This window comes from Symphodus melops (assembly GCF_947650265.1).
Source record: "Symphodus melops genome assembly, chromosome: 16".
Classification (NCBI taxonomy): domain Eukaryota; kingdom Metazoa; phylum Chordata; class Actinopteri; order Labriformes; family Labridae; genus Symphodus; species Symphodus melops.
Genome location: NC_136706.1, coordinates 14,300,038 through 14,319,674, shown reverse-complemented (window position 1 = coordinate 14,319,674; position 19,637 = coordinate 14,300,038). Strand labels below are relative to the sequence as shown.

The window sequence follows — 19,637 nt, the reverse complement described above, 5'->3', positions numbered from 1 at the left end:
TCCGAACTCAGTAATAACGCCTCGGGGGACGAAGCTATCATGCGAATAAAATCCTCAAATCAATTTAACAGGCGACCTCATTTTTCAGTCAAAGGTTGTCGGAGCCGTGTATCATGTCTAAAGGAGACCCACGGTCTGGGGCACCACAGGCAGACAGACCTTTAACCGGTCAGACTTGTCAGTGCCAAACAAACATTGTCGTGTACCAAGCAACGCTGTCATTGACCCAAAGGCTTGTCTGAGCGCGTTTTACCTTCATTTGCGGGAATGCACCACGCTCCAAGCAATGCCAGACTCCAAATCCACGTCCACGCCACCAGACGAATACCAAAACTCCACCAGCGAGATTGCATGGCGCGTCCAGAAAACACAACCGGTAACAGGGGAAGATGTGTCCTAAACGACAGTAACTTTAGTCAGTATAAAGCAGGACACCGTAAAGAAACCATTTGTTTCGTCACGCCTCCGCTTTAGGAGAGGAGAGCTCATACTAAGCGGCGGTGTAGATGAAGATATTGAGGAGCTGTGTGCGCTCTGAATTTGGAGAGGCATTCTGCGCGCTGAGGGGCGGAGTAAAGCACAAGTCTCTCCAATCACTGTAGATTGTCCACAGGTAAACCCCAGTGAGTGCTGCGGGACTCGTTTCTTCACATGATAAAAAATTACTGCACCCGTTACCGTTTCCTGATGTTATTGTATTTCTTGTATACCGTCTGTTCTTTCTTGAGGATCATTTACAGCACTCTTTGATGAACTGAGCAGGGCTTATTAAGAAGTCCTTTTTTAAAATTGCCAACCCTGTTCCTTCCGCACAGTTCATGTCAGAAATTATATATTGTGTTATCAAGAATGACTATTGTAGGAGATAAACCAAATGACATATTGTACCATACTGCGTGAACATTGGAGTTAGTAACTCTGACATAGAAAGTTTACTCAGTAGCCTGAATCTTAGCTATCCTCCCCCAGTGAGCAATAACATTTTAAGTTAGGGGCTATAAAAGGTTTATAGAGATAGGACGATTGTAGATAAGGGCCAAATGTTAATGAACATACAAGGTATGTCTCTCTGAAGTGCAAATATGAATTGCAAAATCTTCCACCCTCAGCACAAATGCACACACCCCAAACCTTTACACTCTATCTGTAAATGGCAATTTTGTTCTTTGTCTGCTTTCTGGTTAAATATGTGTCGTCAACTACTGAATGCTATCGCTTTCTCTTCTTCAGGCTTTTTTTCTATTTCTGTTCTATTTTTTCCTTTTCCATCACCATCACCATTTGTCTGTTTCTCATCCTCACAGTTTGTCTGTTTCTATAATTCTCCATTTCACTCTCCTTGATGCAATTATATTCGTTGATCGCTTGGTGATATTCCTGTGGATTGCCCTGCTGACACCTCCCACTCACCTTGTGTGTGAACACATGCATGCAGAGGAATTTATATACTTGCACTCATACAGTCTTCACACAACCAAGAAGGCAGCACACCATGATATCCTCCTTGACCTTACTGTGGTCTTCCTTGTCAAGCCAGACAAGTGCTAAAAAAAATTTAGCATCCTCATTAAAAAAATTATAATAATTTAAAATGTTGACCTCCTTTTACAGTATGTTAAACATTGTTTGCCAAGCACAACCAGGACTTTAGGTGTTATGCCAGAGTTGCGGTTGTGTATTGTAGACATGTAGGGGTCTGATCAGCAGTGACAGCGGGTGTGGAGGTGGTTCTGGAATGCCAGAAACTGTTGTTGTCTCCTGAAGGTGTCGTCGGATTAATTCTATAAGATGTCTGTGAGGGCTGGTGCAAAAAAAGAAACCTCAAACCGTCTGCTTACACTCAGCTATTGATGATCTATATTTTTATTTAGTTTTTTTGGGCATGCACGTTTGTTTTCTTTGTTGGTTTTGGTAATGAGTGAATGTTGGGATATTGGTTGTAGACTTCTAAAATCTTCTTCAATTGGATTTGACAGTTTAAGAATTAGGATTAAAGTAACTCTCTAAATTGAAGATAATGCTGGGTGTGGGAAAACGGCACATCAAAAAAACAAAAGTCCTATCAAAATATAAACTCTTTTGTTAAACCTTCAAATGTTTTGGCTGTGAACAGTGACATTTTCTCACCTTAAGGAGGAAAGTTGCGATATACACATCCAGAAGACGAGCAGAAAATCATAGCCTGCTTTTGGTATCTGAATGTTTAACATTGTTGCCTGTGTTGCAGCCAGCTGAGGTGAAGCAAATGGGAGCTAAATCAGAAATGTTGTGGGTCGTGATATCAAAAGCGGATATGAAGTTCTTAAGAGCTGAAATACTTCTCAGTTGATTTGTCTTAACACGTGATTATGGGTATCTATTTTAATGTATGGGGGAAAAAAACATGATTATTGTCAATTTGGTTATAGAAAAAGATCTAGGCTGGTTTAGAATTTAGAGTAAAATATTTTGCTCCAAATATTTTCCAGATTTTCATCATATTACAATTAATTAAAAGTGGAAATAGGAATGCCCTTTGAATGTATACTTTGAACCATTTATCTTCTTTTCTCAGGTTGTAAACATTCCCACAGGATATATTTTGTACTAAAGCAGTGAGCACCATATTTAATCATTTTTTTGGTTTAGTGCAATCAGCTGTGATGGTACCTTGAGGCTGAACATTCAGCTGTCATTTTGTCTCTGCCCACTGGTGACAGCAGGGGGGGAATGGGAGAGGAAGGTCAGACTAGGTCACTAGAACACAGACTCACACACACACACACACACACACACATACACACACACACACACACACACACACACACACACACACACACACACACCCCTTTGCCTTCCAGTAAGTCACACACACAAACACACCATAATTGTTAGAAGTGTAATACAATATAAAAGCTTACACTGTTTCTTTTTTTTTTTTTTTTTTACAAAAACACAGCTTTTCTCAAGTTCGAAGCTGATAATGTATAACTTGTTAATGTTTGATTGTGATCAGATATTTTTATAAAGTGTCCAGACCCCTAGGCAAATATGGGCTTCATGGACACTCCCCCCGCTCACCAATTCCCTTACAGACACTGCACCCCCATTCCCCAAAATAATCAGCTTTCGAGCTTGACCAGCTGGCCTGAGCTGTAAAGAACTCTGGGATTTTCCAAAATGCGGTGGCAATATGTTGAGACATTGCAAAGTCTTGATCTCCAAAGAAATGTCTGCTTATTACAGTAATTCAGATGCTTTTAGATGCTCTTTCCACCAAAGTTCTCCAACCATTCATCATGGGGGATTGAACATTAATAAGTGCAGTTCATTTGGTGGGCCCTCTTGCCCAATACTTTGTAATGGCCGAAAATTACATTTGTTATTGTTTTAGCTCTTAGTTTTCAGAAAGTTAACATTTAAGTATACGTTCTGTATATATCCATATAACTTGTACGCAGTTAAATGTAAAACTGCTTTTTCCCTTTGAGTTGAAAAATTCACGTTTGCAAAGCAAAAAAGACTAAAACTTACTTACACAAAGTATCCCAAAGAGGATGATTTTTAATGGCAGGAAATTAGTCATTTCATAGCAGGTGAGGTACAGCATCATTCTAATGGAGCTCAGTGTAAGTTCAAGAAGGAAGACTGGTATTCTTTCAAGCATTCATTCACTTCTTCATTCAACCTCAAACCACTCCCCCTACTTCAGTGACAACGTCCCAATGTCAGGGCTCAGCTTCGGGAATGCTTATTGTGATATTTAAATGAAATGTTCCTCATGTTGTTACACCAGTTCCAACATTAGCCAAATTAGCAGCATGAAAAAAATAAGTATCACATGGTCACGCTGACCGTTTAGTATTGAGGTGACAAGCAGAGATGTAAGATAAAGCATGAAACACATTGTTTGTTCCTCTTTTTTTTAAAAAAACAAAACGTTCCTTCTGGCACCATGCTCTTAAGATGACACATTGGATTCATGACCTGATACTACCACAAATGGATCCATAGGCAGGTGGAGGTACATAAGAACTATATACGTGTTCTTTAATCAGCATGTTGGTATTTAAATAAGCAGTAGACAGTCTGATAGTTAACTTATAGTTGACAAGTTATCAACTCTCAAAAAACTTTTACATTAATAAGTCTCTGGCCTCCGTTTGACCCCGAAATATGAAGCACTTGTTTTTGGCTTATAAAGAAGGAAAAGCACACAAAAAAACACATACACACTTACACTAACGTGCACATACACACATACACATCCCCGTGGGCATCGTTAAGCCCTGCTTAGCAGCTCAGTGAGGCTGGCAGGCAGCGCTGCTGATATTCTCTCTCTATTTTGGCTGCTCCCCTCTGCATGCTGCTCCAAATCCTACTGCTCTCTTTTCACACATTTTATCTCTCAACTCAGGGCCTACAGAATATATACTTTATATAATGAAGCATGTGTAGGAGCTGAGGGATAACTTATTCTTAGTACAACCCTTGGAGAAAATACTACCAGAGGATCCAAGATGAACGGTAGAATAAATAATCAAAACAATGTACTCTAAGTAGCTCTAGAATAGGAGAGACATGTTAACTTTAAACTTATATTTCATTCACACTTGTGTAAAATGTTGACTTACCAACAATGCTTCATGACATTTTGGGATACATAAACATTGCTGTGACATACCCTCAGGTTCAAGCAGTTTACAGTGAGACAGTGTTTGTGACTTAATAAAGCACAAGTGAACTTGGAGATGAGCATGCTCCTGAATTCAGTCTACCCCAATGCAGGGCTGCCATGTTAGAGTTATATAACAACCCCCTCCCCCTTTTACCCCCAAACACTTTGGCATCTTTTTCAATCGATTGACTTTATTTCCCACAGGCAAGCCCTGCTCCCCCATCCTTTTTTATCTGTTTCATCCTTTTTGTGTTCTACAATACCCCCCCTCCTCCCTACTCATCCAGTCTTCCTCTTTATCTCTTACAAGTCTGTCACTTTGCTTTTCTCTCCTTCAGCTTTTTGTAACTTATTGTTTCCTATAATGTGAACCTTTAAAAAAAAAAAAAACAGTTCTCGCTTGCTTAATATCTGTGTCCAATAGTATCACCATACCACTGTGTCGCTGCAAGAACTTATTTGATGCGCACTTATTAATATAAACACACACACAGCAATACAACTACACCTACCCATAAAACTCTGTATTTCCTCCTCCTATTAACCTACAACTTCCACTCATGATCGTCACCCCCCCCCCCCCCCCCCCCCCCCCCCACACACACACACACAGATTTGCACATGCAAACACCCCAGGGGTCTAGGGCTATCCAATTGATTATTTGTTCAGGGCAATGGTGTTAGCTTAATGTGGGCATCTCTCTTTCTTTTTTTTGTATGTCTGTCTGTTATCAGTCTCATTTACTATCTGGTCAAAACCAATGACAAACGAGCTAGTTTAAAGTCAAATATTATAATCAGATTTGTACATTTTAGTACATTAAATCATGTGGAGATAGCACATAACAGTTATCTGGTATACAGGAATAAGGATTAAGATACGTTCATCGTTCATCGCCCTTATTTTCTAAAATGTTGTAAGCATAAAGGCAGATCATGACTGGTCTCAAAACAATATAAATACTGATCAATGGTATAATATGTATTCAATGTCACTGGAGTTGTGTCTGCCAAATAAAGTAAAGTTCAGATGAGTGAATAAAAGATGGACACAAAATAAAGCTTTAAGAGACAAATAGCAAAAAGATTTTTCTTAATTAATGGGATGATTAAATTAATTGATACAAGACAAATATAAGAAAATTAGAAAAGACTTTGATTATTTTGAAATTGTTTAATTTTAGCAATTCATATTTGACTGCATGCTTTTATCTGACAACAAATTAGCATGCAGAACATATTCTAAATCTTTAAAAATGTATGAAGACATGCTGTTGTGCAAATGAAATAGACAACAGGTTGAAGTTACAGGCAATTAACAAGACTCCCCCAACAAAGGAGTGGTTGTGCAGGTGGTGACCCCAGACCACTTCTCAGTTCTGATGCTTTCTGGCTGATGTTTTGGTCACTTTTGAATGCTAGCGGTGCTTTCACTCTCAAGGTAGCATGAGACAGAGTCTACAACCGACACAAGTGGCTCATTTAGTGCAGCTCATCCAGGATGGCACATCAATGCAAGCTGTGGCAGGAAGGTTTGCTGTGTCTGTCAGCGTAGTGTCCAGAGCATGGAGGCACTACCAGGAGACAGGCCAGTACATCAGGAGACGTGGAGGAGGCCATAGAAGGGGCAACAAATCAGCAGCAGGACCACTACCTGCCAGAGCCCTGCAAAATGACCTCCAGCAGGCCACAAATGTGCATGTCTCTGCTCAAACGGTCACAGACAGACTCCGTGAGGGTGGTATGAGGGCCCGACGTCCACAGGTGGGGGTTGTGCTTACAGCCCAACACCATGCAAGACGTTTGGCATTTGTCAGAGAACACCAAGATTATCAAATTTGCCATTGGCGCTCTGTGCTCTTCACAGATTAAAGCAGGTTCACAATGAGCACATACAGACATGACAGAGTCTGGAGACGCCGTGGAGAACGTTCTGCTACCTGCAACATCCGCCAGAGTGACCGGTTTGGCAGTGGGTCAGTAATAATGTGGGGTTGCATTTCTTTGGGGGGCTGCACAGCCCTCCATGTGCTCGAGGTTGCCTGACTTCCCCTTGTGAGACCATAATGCTGGTGCTGTTGGCCTTGGGTTCCTCCTAATGCTGGACAATGCTAGACCTCATGTGGCTGGAGTGTGTCAGCAGTTCCTACAAGATGAAGGCATTGATACTATGGACTGGCCTGCCCGTTCCCCAGACCTGAATCCAATTCAGCACATCTGGGGCATCATGTCTCGCTCCATCCACCAACGCCACAATGCACCACAGACTGTCCAGGAGTTGGTGGATGCTTTAGTTCAGGTCTGGGAGGAGATCCCTCAGGAGACCATCCGCCACCTCATCAGGAGCATGCCCAGGCATTGTAGGGAGGTCATTCAGGCACGTGGAGGCCACACACACACTACTGAGCCCCATTTTGACTTGTTTGAAGGACATTACATCAAAGTGGGGTCTGCCTGTTTAATTTTGAGTCTTACTCCAAATCTAGACCTCGATTGGTTAATAAATTTTAATACCATGGATCATTTTTATGTGATTTTGTTGTCAGCACATTCAACTAAAGAACAAAGTTGTCATGTTTGGGGTTTCTGTGTGCTTTTCCACGTGTTTGTTTTGTTTTACCTGTCTGTCTACTCCCTCTGTGTCTCCCCTTCCCCCTTAATTAGTGATTGGTTTCAGGTTGGCTCACAGGTGTATGAACTCCAATCAGCACACTATTTAAGCCGGCTCCTTCCATGCTGCCGGCGCCAGGTTATTGTTCTTCCCTCATGGGTTTGTAATCTCTGTGTCAGCGCTTGTTCTATAGTGACTTTTTGGATGCTCGTTTTTGATTGTCGTGTTTTTGACTTCTCGTGTTTCTCTCTCCTCGTTAGTTACCCAAGCCTGCCCTTCCTGCAACCTCGTCTTCCCCGTCGTCTCGTTCGTCTACTTCTGGCTCAACTTCACGCGTGTTTTGGACTCAGGGTTTTCGGGATCGTCTTCTAGTCACATTATATTTCATGTAGCACATTCTAGTCACATTTATTCACCTTTTGTCACTCGTTAAATAAATTATTGTTGTTTATATCTTCAGTCTCTGAGTCGTGCGCTTGGTTCCAAAATACATTCTGAGCACGTAACAAAAGTATTTAATAAGAATACTTCATATAATAATACTTTTTGTTAGCAGTGAATATATATATATATAACAATAGTGTATATATAACAATAGTTCAGCGCATTACAACGGAACATGCAATTTGCTACAGTCTGGGATTTGTCTTTGGTGATTGTGTGTCCTTTCCACAAGGGACCAATGTTTTCTATACCTTGCAAAACCAATTAATCATGCTGTTGTGTGGCAAACGTGTCCCAATAATTAAGTCCACTAAAGCTAGTTCATAGGCTATCCTTTTGAAGCAGATTTTTACACTGACATCATACTGAAACTTTTTTTTTTTTGTCTTTTGCGATAATCCTTTATTTTTCTGTGCATTTTTATTTTTTCAATCTGCCTTGTATCTCTGGCAAAATCCTTCTCAGCTCTTTACCAAGGAGAAACATTTGATATAGTGGTCTGAAGATATGACATTTCTTCATTAAATGATGTATGCCACTTTATCATTTTCTGATTTTCTGAGCAGCATAGAACAATCATTTGCTCTATCTATCTAGTTGTGGAGGAGGTGGTGGTACAATGCCAGTTTGAATGAGGACTTATATGCTGGTGTCGCTGCCTCATGCCCGCAGACACAGATGGTTTTATAACTGTGTGCTATCTGCCAGTAGAGAATTGTTAAAGCTGGGAGACACTGCTGAGGCTCACTAATAACAGTATGTATATGGACTTATTGAAAGCTCATTGTGTTTCACTGAACAATTAAACCTTAATTCATTTATTTAAAATGTATATCTTTTGGCCTTTAGCTGCTTTAATAGAACAATGTCAGGGGCAAATTTAAACTGTGGTCAATGAGTTCTACCATGGAATTCAACAGAACACAACTTTTAAAGACATCTTTAATGCCCATTTAAGTATTCCTTAAGGATAGAATACACTCATGATTCAGTTGTCTATTTTCCATATGCCATGACACATTAAATTGTCCATATTTAATTTAAGGTGCAGGTCGTTGGGATGCAAAACAAATTCTTACTTAAAAAGCTGACTTTATTATGCTATTGCGTCTAATCAGGGCTCATCATTTACCTGCCAAGGGAGCAGTGGCACAGCTGGCTAACTGCAGTGCTGCTGGAAGAACAGCTTGCTTCCAGACATATAGGACAGCAATGAAAAGAGATATAAAATGCCGTATGGCTTAATGTTTCTTTCATGAGTTGGGAGACACTGTGGCCAAAAATGCTGAAACCATCAGAAAACCTTCATACAACAAGATAAGATGATTTGTGCTTTAAATGAGACCCGGTGAAGTTAAAACCTATTTTTGGAAAGGTAGCTTATTTTTCCTCCCAAGAATTTAAATGAAGCTTTAAAGACAAACATCATATAACCAAGATTAACCAACGTCTAGATTCCTCTCCACACTTACACCAATACCCCTGCTGTCTGCCTGATGTTGGCATAGAAAGAAGTCTGAACAAAAAGAAGGAGATCCACAGGATATATATATGTCTGTGTGTGTGTGTGTGTGTGTGTGTGTATATATATATATATACATATATATATATAAAACTGCATCAAAAGGATGTCAAACACAAACGCTATCTATCATCATACACGAAAATATAGGTGCTAGAAGTCATGCACATGTTCTCACACCCAGGCACACACACACTGACACACACACACACACACACTGACACACACACACACACACACACACACAGAGCGCAGGATGTGTCAATACAAACAAAGAACCACCAGAGTCATAGACACATACAGTGTGTCCACATATCTGTATATAACACACCCCTGAATACTTAAAATTATAAGAAAAAAAATGATGCAGGAAACATCTTTTAACTATGAGATTATAAAAACAACACATACATTCATGCTCAGTGATACATACTTACTGCCTTTTCACGTGCTTCATTCAAACACTCAAAAAGACAGCAGAGTATTTCTGAAGACTGATTCATCATTTGATATGCTACATGGTGTTTTCTCTGAGGGGGAGTCAACCTACTTCTACACAGGCACAAGGGAGGAAAAAAAAACTTGGAACTGAGAGAAAGAGATAACATTTACAGAGAGACCAACAGATAATGTACCCAGGAAAAAACTCCAACCTGTCAGGTAAATTCTTAACCATCAGAAAAGCTGAAGGCATAATACAAGAGAGTTGCGAATACTGAAGGGAACTGCATGCTGACTTTATTAACTCATAGAATTCTTTTTTCTTCTTTACCTTTGACAGCTCAAATGTGTTTTTCTACGAATGCAATCAATGTATTAAATATTGACAAAAACATTTTGTATCAAAGATTTTGAAGTGATTGGCACTAAAGATACCAAACACCTAAACTGTATAAAACAGTTATTTATGTTTCGAACAGGGTTTGACTCTTTTTTTCTTTGTTATTTTTAGGGACTTTTGCTTTTATGCTTTACTATATAGGATGGCTGAAAAGAGACAAGACACGCTAGTTAAAAAGAGTGTGACATAACATGCAACAAGGGACAAATAAGTTCAAAGACTGTGACTGTATAGCATACAGAGCCTCTGTTCGTGGGTTACAGGACATAACTGCAAGACTATCTGGCGCCCTGAAAAGAATTTGTCTTTTATAGGCCTTTAGTTGCTTATCTCTGCCACTGGAAATGCATGCATGTCAAACAATGACAATTCCTTTAAAATGCTGCACAGTCCTGCCAAATCCAACTGGGCCGATAGCCAAACCTAAAAGAAGAGCTGACCAAAAAAGGCCATTAAGTGCTAATATTGATTCCTAAGGGAAAATGTCTCCCTTTATTGATTTTGAATGGGTTTGCCTTTTGGGTAAAGGATCCTCTTAAGTTTCAGCTGAGTGCAATTTTGAGGGTTTTAAGTTCACAATGGAATAAACTGCACTACCAAAATAGCACAAGAGAAATAAACTAATGGTTGGAGTATTACTCGTGACCTTAGGTGCCCTGTGTGTGTTCTTTCTAACAACTAATGATACGAGATAGTCCCCTTGAGGTATTCACCTTCAATAATACTATATAACATAAATACAATAAGTGAACCACAAACCAGTTTGCTAAGTTATACCTTTATAGAGTTTAACAGATCCAGTCAACTTGACGGTGTTACTTGCTCACAATGAAGGGTCTAAAGAAATTCTTACTGAGTTCCTAATGACAAAAGAGCTATCATAACACAATCAGCCTTTTGGCAAAGATCTTTATAATAGCTTATTTATTTCAAGAAAACTACAATATCTTTTTTTACATTCTTTGAAGCACTCAGACAGAGAACTGCTCACTTTGAACTCTTTGACATATAATGTCGACTGTAATATGACAGCCAATGAGAACTGCACTTAATACTTCCTTCTGTATGAAACATACTTTTTTAAAAATTGTTATAGAAAGACAAACATGTTCAAGCACAGACAAGTAATTGTTTAATAATAATATGTTATACTTAATTAATCCTTCAAGGGGAAATGTGGTTTACACTGTGTTTAATGAACATAGATAGATAGATAGATAGATAGATAGATAGATAGATAGATAGATAGATAGATAGATAGATAGATAGATAGATAGATAGATAGATAGATAGATAGATAGATAGATAGATAGATAGATAGATAGATACTTTATTGATCCCGAGGGAAATTCAAGGCATCCAGTAGCAGTATACAGACAGGCAGGACACAAGACATTAGTTACAATACACACCCGCTGTCCCCCCTCCCCTCTGTATACAATAATCCCCCAAACAAGATTTAGCAGCCCCTATGTGACTAAGAGTAAACATAATTATATGTTAAACCTGTGCAGTTAGCATTAGCAATTAGACTTAAAACTTATATAGCATAATGTACATAACCTGTGAGGAGAGAAAAACATGTGTTGGTTAAAAGAGACCTGTAAACAATTAAAGAGCCTTAGAAACAAAGTGCTGACCTTCTAGAAACTAGTTACATGTGCATGTACAGAGGTGTTCGAGGTAGTGCCAGAGGTGTGAGTACAGTCGTCAAACAGTCAATGCAGGAATGTAAATTGGCTCACCAACTTAAAGGAGCAGTGATTAGCATTAAGTGTCCAAGACAATATGGTGAAACCAGGAGTGATTTGGGTGATTATCATTAAGTACCCAACTATTGAGGAGCAGATTAGCATTAAGTGTTGAAGACAATAGAGTGAAACTTGACCTAATTAGGGTGATCATGTCAACCATTACAGATGTAGCTAAACACAACAGTAGGATGAAACCAGACATGATTAGGGTGATTATCTTTAAAGTGACCAGTGCTCAGTAAGGTGACTATCAATATGCATTAAAGTGTCCAACTGGGGGCTGACTCTGAGGTCAGCAGTGCAGATGAGGAATGAGAAAAAGTGAAAAAAAGAGTCCAGGGTTCACCGTGTGCTTCTTCCCTGCCGTGACAGTGAAGTGTTGTACAATCTGATGGCCAGGGGGACAAAAGAGTTCTTGAGCCTGTCCGTGGAGCACGACTGTGACAGCAGTCTGTCACTGAACATGATCCTCTGCCCGGTGAAGGTGCTGTGCAGAGGGTGGTGTGTGTTGTCCATGATGAAGAGCATTTTGTCCAGAGACCTCCTCTCTACCACTGTCACCAGTGAGTCCAGCTCTGTGCCCACCACAGAGCCGGCCCTCCTCACCAGTCTGTCCAGGCGTGCTGCGTCCCTCTTCTTGCAGCTTCCTCCCCAGCACACCACGGCGTAGAAGAGGACGCTGGACACCACAGACTGGTAGAACATCTGCAGCAGCTTTTTGCAGATGTTGAAGGACCCCAGCCTTCTCAGGAAGTACAGACGGCTCTGTCCCTTCCTGCAGGTAGTGTCCATGTTAGGCGACCAGTCCAGCTTGTCGTCCAGCTGCAGCCCCAGATACCCGTAGGTCCTGACCACCTCCACGTCGACCCCGCCGATGGAAACAGGTTCTAGATGTGGTTTGTTCCTTCGGAAGTCCACCACCATCTCCTTGGTCTTGGAAGTGTTTAGCTGCAGATGGTTGTCACAGCACCACGTCACAAAGTCCTCGATCAGGCTCCTGTACTCCTCCTCCTGTCCATCCCTGACACAAGCAACTATCGCAGTGTCGTCCGAGTATTTCTGCATGTGGCAGAGCTCAGAGTTATACTGGAAGTCAGAGGTATACAGGGTGAACAGGACAGGGGAGAGCACAGTCCCCTGTGGTGCTCCGGTGCTGCTGACCACAGTGTCAGATGTGCAGTCCTTCAGTCTGACGTACTGTGGTCTCTCTGTGAGGTAGTCCGTGATCCACCTCACCAGGTACGAGTCCACCCTCATCTCGGTCAGCTTGTCTCTCAGTAGGAGGGGATGGATGGTGTCGAAGGCGCTTGAGAAATCGAAGAACATGATTCTCATCACGCTGCTCCCTTTGTCCAGATGAGAGTAAGCCCTGTGTAGAAGATAGAGGATGGCATCGTCCACGCCCACCTTTGCCTGGTATGCAAACTGCAGGGGATCCTGTGCGTGTTGGACCTGGGGTCTGAGGTGTTGGAGCAGCAGCCGTTCGAAGGTCTTCATAACGTGGGATGTCAGAGCGATTGGTCTGAAGTCGCCTGGCTCACTGGGGTTTTTCTTCTTGGGGACAGGGGTGAGGCACGAGGTCTTCCAGAGCACAGGAACCTTCCCAAGCCGCAGGCTCATGTTGAAGATGTGCTGAAGTGGCTCCCCCAGCTCAGCAGAGCAGGCCTATAGCATCCTGGGACACACCTTGTCCATAAACACACACATAGGCTGAAATATACATACTATACACACTGTATACTTATGTACCACATAATTACAGATTTGAACAGTATGCACATTTTGGGCTTGAAATATCTATCATTTACAACACATACAGGCTCTGTTAAAGTTAGTGGTGGGCAAAAGGAAACAAAGGAAAGGGCATTATGTACCCAATAAGTGAGCTGAAATTAGTGGGTAAAGCTAACCCCAAGTTGCTCCTGCTACTTTGTGTGAAAGTGTGTAAATTGGATTGGTTAAAACTCATGGAAACTTTACACAGACGTCTCTGCCATCAGTGTGTGAATGGTTATGTGTGACCTGTAATGTACAGTAAAAGCATTTGAGTAGTGGCAAAACTAGAAAGTGCTCAAGTCCATTTGCCATTTACCAAAATCTTTAATTTTAATACATGATTGAGTCCATGTTTTCTTTGTATTCAGTCACCATTCTAATGGTGACTTGCCTAGAATGATAATGTCGTATGTATTCTAAAGACAGTTTTTGTGTATGTAATATCTCACTCTAATGTCTGCAGTGTTTCTTTAACGTCTGTGCCATCCCAAGGTGGAATGTTAGATTTGAAACATTAACAGACAAATAAGTCTGTTTAATCGGCTTTTTGGCCGATTTCACTTTGTTGTCCAACATAGTGGCATGTATATAAAAAAAGCATGTTCAAAGATTCTAAGCAGTATTGCTTTTTGTTTGTGGTCACCTTGTTCTACCCTACACTTGCGCTTTCTCCAAGGGTGGTTACTGTGTGTGCATGTTGGTCTGCACGTGTGTGTGTGTGTGTGTGTGTGTGTGTGTGTGTGTGTGTGTGTGTGTGTGTGCATTTCCAGGGTAGTGAGTCATTGCCGCAATTCAGCATTCTAGCTTTTCAGGTCTCAGCTCCTAAAGGAATACTGTCCTTAAACGTAAACAACCTCTGATCCTCATAACAACCCCCATCCTACAACCTCACCCCTATAGATGCTTAAGCACACAGCGGGAGATGCCCACATGCATGCTCATACTGTAGATGCTCAATCCCAGAGTCAAAAAGTAATTGCAATTCATACCATGTACCTTTGGGGTCGTGACATTCTGCTGTGTACATGGCCCAGAGCTATATAGCAGGGAGAGAGTGCACACTCAGTGATCTTCATCTGTCTCTCTTTTTTTTCGGCCTGACCCCTCTCCTCAAATCTACTCACACCTGCTGAAAGATATTTGAGTTTTAACAATTTCCCTCTCAGTACAAGACAAATAGAGGTGATCCAAGCTTTTGTCTCTGTGCATCTCGCCTCTCTAACAAGAGAATTACATCTCTCTTTCATTTTTTCCAACTTAACTAGTTTACCACCAGTTAACAGGTAAATACGGTGGACACATATTTGCATGGTTACTCAGGAACGGATGAGGGACTAAAAAGTAAATGTGTCGAAAGTAAATTTTCACTACATTTAAAGAGTAGCTGGTGATTACTTAATAGAGAGTAAATGCTGGATAAGACACATGTGTTTTGCATAGTAACTAGGGAACAAATAAGGAAATAACTACGAGAAGATACCAAAGAGAACAAAGTTGGGCATCATACTGGGATAGTTGAATCATTACCAAATCATTAGTTACATCTTTTTTCCCCATTAAGTAAAGTGAGGCATCATAATAGGTGAATCATTACATTATTATAAGTTACCTCTTTTTTGTACCCAAAAGTGTGGAGTCATAATGGGTTGTAATGAATCGTTTTTCATTTGTTGCCAAGTTTCTTTGATTATCAGTTTTTAATGTCTTTAAAGAGTGAATACCTTTAAATTTTACAATACTCACATAAAAACAAATTTATTTATTTATTCATTTACAAGGAAAACAATGGAAATTAATGTGGACTTTGTCAAATTGTATTTTTAATTAGAATATTTTTTTGAACAGTTTTTATTGTAATGTAAACAAACAATCATACAAACAAACTGATCATCCCTGGTAAGAGGTGAATTTTATTCTTCTGCGATATGGTATCGCATTTCATTGCAATTTAATGAAAAGTTGGATCTCATCCCTCACCAAATAGATTCCATGGGGAAAATATGCAGAGAAGGCAATTGTTTCCCAACCAAGCAATACAGTTAAGCTTAAACAAATGTTGTGTCAACATGCTTTGGTAAAACAAGGGCCAATGATGAACTTCCCTCTGTAATGCAGACTCAGGCCCCCATCATTTGATAGAGATGTCTGTAGTGTCAGACGCAGACCTCCTTCTCTGCCTTGAGCTCTATAGTTCTCTTCCCAATCTGTCTCTCTTTCTCTTCTGTACTTCCAGTGTTTTTATGTCTCTCTTTCAAGCTCTCTCATGCCTTTAATCACCAAATTAACCTAATATTTTCTCTGTGGTGAACTTTAACACTCTGCAGCATCATCATTCAATTACATTTCTACAAACCCAAATCGTGTTTCCTCTTTTTTCCTCTCACCTCCTCATCCTGACATCCTCTCTGTCTTCATCCTTTTCGTCACCCTCTTTCTCACTCAGCACTCTCATCCTTCCTCCTCCTCTTCCCCTTCCCCCTCTCTGCCTGTATCTCACTCTGTCCTAGTTTCCACAGCCTGCGTTATGAATTATGTGCAACTAGCTTGCCTCATGAAAGAATCATCTTGGCCAATGAATAATAGATGCTAAGGAGAATAGAAGTGTAGGTTACAAACTGTGTTTACCCTCACTGCCTCATCTACTGCCTTATTAATTTCATCATAGTTAAACAACTTACTGACTGACTCATTTTAATTAGCAACCACTACTTAAAAAGAGTGATGTCAAACCTGTCATGTAGTGTAAGTACAAGGTGTACACTTCCAAATACTACTGTATTGATTTAATCATATAAAAGACTGATGAAAGTTACAGCCTCTTACCATCGTCCAGGCAGTTTAAAGACATCAGATATATCAGAAAAAAACTCTGTAAAACACACCTATTCCCCTGTCTTGGTAATGACAACAGATATTAAATTACAGTGAGTGTGAAAAACAATCATAGATGATAAACTTAAGTGTTTTAAACTTAACTGATAGGTTTACAATATCTTAAATGCAAAATACCTGAATCTCTGACTTGTAATAATTTTTGTATGCCAATGTCAACGAGAGATGGTGGATATGAGCTCAGATTCAAACCAAAGTATTTGTAGTTTTTTTTTTGCGTTTTTCTGGTAGCAGTATCATATTGTGGTAATACAGCATTAAAAGGGATTGAGCATATGAACACATATTTACAGCCCCCTCTTCTCCCCCTCAAAGAAGACAGTATGATGTAACATCAAACAATTCTGTACTTGAGACTAGAGAAAGACCTTTTTAAAACTGTGTTTAGAGCTCAGTAGTGTCACGCTGAACTAGTGTTTTGTTTTTTGTTTTTTTATTTCTCTCCTGCAGAGTTGATGAAAACACAAAATTTCCATTTATGACGACAGTATCTGCGACAGCTTGAAAAATGGGGACGTACATGATGAAAGATTTGATTGAAATTGAATGTCTTTATCTTTTAAGCTTTAACCCAGATTTGCAACAAGTTTGTAGTAGTTTTAAGGTGCTTCCACTGTGACAAGAGGATGAGGGTCTGCCCTTGGGCAGTGTGTGTGTGAGAAAACTGGCTTTGCTCTGACTGTACAATTGAAAAATTGCAGAAGAGCAGGAACTCAATCTGAGCTGTCTGTCACAAATCACTATTGATCATCGTTTAAACTGGAGATGAGACTATGGCAAATATCCATTCCATGACAGAATAAACTGACACCATAAACTCTTGCTTCTTGTTCTCCTTTTCTGTGTTCAACAATGCATCACATACCGTCATTTTTATATTGTGTCAAAATGTGTAAACTTATTAATAAGTAAATGTACCGTAAATTCCGTACTATTGAGCGCACCTGGATATAAGCCGCACCGGCTAAAAATAAGTAAATAAATGTATTTGTACATATATAAGCCGCACTTGATTATAAGCCGCAGGTGTCCACGCTATAACAAGAGCTATTTACACAGACGTAGGCTACCGGTAACATCCGCAAATACTGTAGCGTCCGTACGGACGTTAAAGGACGACGAGAGCGTTCAAATAATAACTTTTAATAACGCGATCACTGTCGGCCGTGACCACGCCGTTTACAGCAGAGAGCAACACATAACTTGCCGTAACAATCCAACTCTCTCCCCCAGCGTTCTCTCATACAGCCACTCAACACGTTCTCGCTGGTGCATTCACTGACTCTCCACATAATCGGAATTATGAACACATTATCAACTACTGACTTTACAACATGAACCGTTACAATACGAAGCCTAGCCGACGGTGTCTGTAACACGGCTGATGAAAAAGATGACCGTAATATATTTCACAAGAAAAAGTCCATCCATTCACTGCCTCAGAATGACTTCACTACTCACTTCCTCAGTCTCTGTTGTCGCTGTCAGTGTCATCTTAACGTGCAGCAGCTCTGTTAGCTTCTTTGACAGCCAGGTCGATCGCCTTTAACTTGAAAGCTACATCATATGTATTTCTCCGTGTGTTTTCCATGATGAGGGTGCGTGCATGAAGCGCAAAATGACTGATATTAAGATCCGACGTGACGAAGTCAAATGTTTTTGCGGCAGAAGCTCATTGTCCCCCATAAAAAATCCATGCATTAGCCGCACCGGAGTAGAAGCCGCAGTGTTCGAAGTGTGAGAAAAAAGTAGCGGCTTATAGTCCGGAATTTACGGTATTCCATTATTATCGGTTGAAATGTCCTTTTCAGGATAATTATAAAATATTCCTAATATTGGCCAATAAATTAACATAACCGATATACAGTGCATCCAGAAATTATTCATACCCTTCTTTTTTTCCGATTTTGTCATGTTGCAGCCCATGGTAAAATCAATTAAAACCTTTTTTTCCTCATTAATCTACACTCAATACACAACAATGACAAGTGCCTGTCGCTGAACCCCCCCCCCCCCCCACAAAGTATGATTCTGCCACCACCATGCTTCATTGTTAGGATATTAATGGCCAGGCTATGACTCCAGACATGACGTCTAGAATGGAGGCCAATAGTTCAATATTGGTTGCATCAGGCCAGAGAATCTGGTTTCTCAAAGTCTGACAGGCTTTCATGTGTATTTCACTGAGGAAATTATTCCGTCTGGCTACTATTCCATATAAAGTCCATTGGTGGAGTGTTGCAGTAACGGGTTTCGTTCTTAAATGTTTCCCATCTCCACACAAGATCTCTTAGATGCTCAGCCATACTGACCATTGGTTTTCTGGTCACCTCTCTTACCAAGGCCCTTCTCTCTGACTGCCCAGTATCGCCAAGCAGCCAGCTCTAGGAAGAGTCCTGGGACTCTAAAACTTCCTCCATTTAAGAAGAATTACGGAGCCCATTGTGATCTGATCCCCAGATCTGTGCCTTTATAAATTTATCCTGTCTCTGAACTCTGCAGACAATTACTTTGACATCTTATTTTCATTTTTCTTCTGATATGCATTGTCAGCTGTGAGACTTTATATAGAGAGGTATGTGCCTTCCTGACTCATGTCCAATCAATTTAATTTACCATAGATGGACTCCAGTAAAGGTGGAGTAACATCTCAAAGATGATCAAGATCTATGGGAGGCACCTGAGCAAAATGCAGTTTTGAGTGTAGATGGATGAGGACAACAAATTGAGTAACTGATTTTACCATGAGGCTGCAACATTTAACGGGAATGGTGAATGATACTTTCTGGATGCACTGGATATTGTGTATCCCTAATTAGAACAAAAAAAAAAAAAAAAACTTTGAGACCACTTAGAGACAATGTTTCTCAATGTAATGCAATATACGGCTGACTCCTTGGACAAGAATATCTTTGTAAATATTAAAAAAAGTAATGTTAAGGTAGTAACATCCATTTTCTGATCCCATTGCACCTTTTTTTTTTAAATGTTATGACTAGAACTTAAAAAACAAACAAAAAAAAACAGAGAAGATATTGGAAAAAAATACATCTGAGATTTGCAAGATGTGCAATTAGCAATTATGTTTACAGTGCTGTTGTGTAATGACTCAGCTTTGCCTTTTGCAAACTGTCTCCCCT

General features: G+C 40.2%; 1 protein-coding gene across 2 annotated transcripts in view; it reads right to left on the bottom strand.

Moving 5' to 3' along the window:
* The window catches only part of epha5 (EPH receptor A5), a 53,348-nt gene extending 52,742 nt beyond the window's left edge, over window positions 1-606 (bottom strand). For both annotated transcript variants that reach the window (XM_079364005.1, XM_079364006.1), the window contains exon 1: window positions 254-606. In XM_079364005.1, coding sequence (XP_079220131.1) covers window positions 254-353 — 100 coding nt within the window. In that variant the 5' untranslated portion in view covers window positions 354-606. The remainder of the gene's footprint in view (window positions 1-253) is intronic.
* Between the last annotated feature and the right edge of the window lie 19,031 nt (window positions 607-19,637).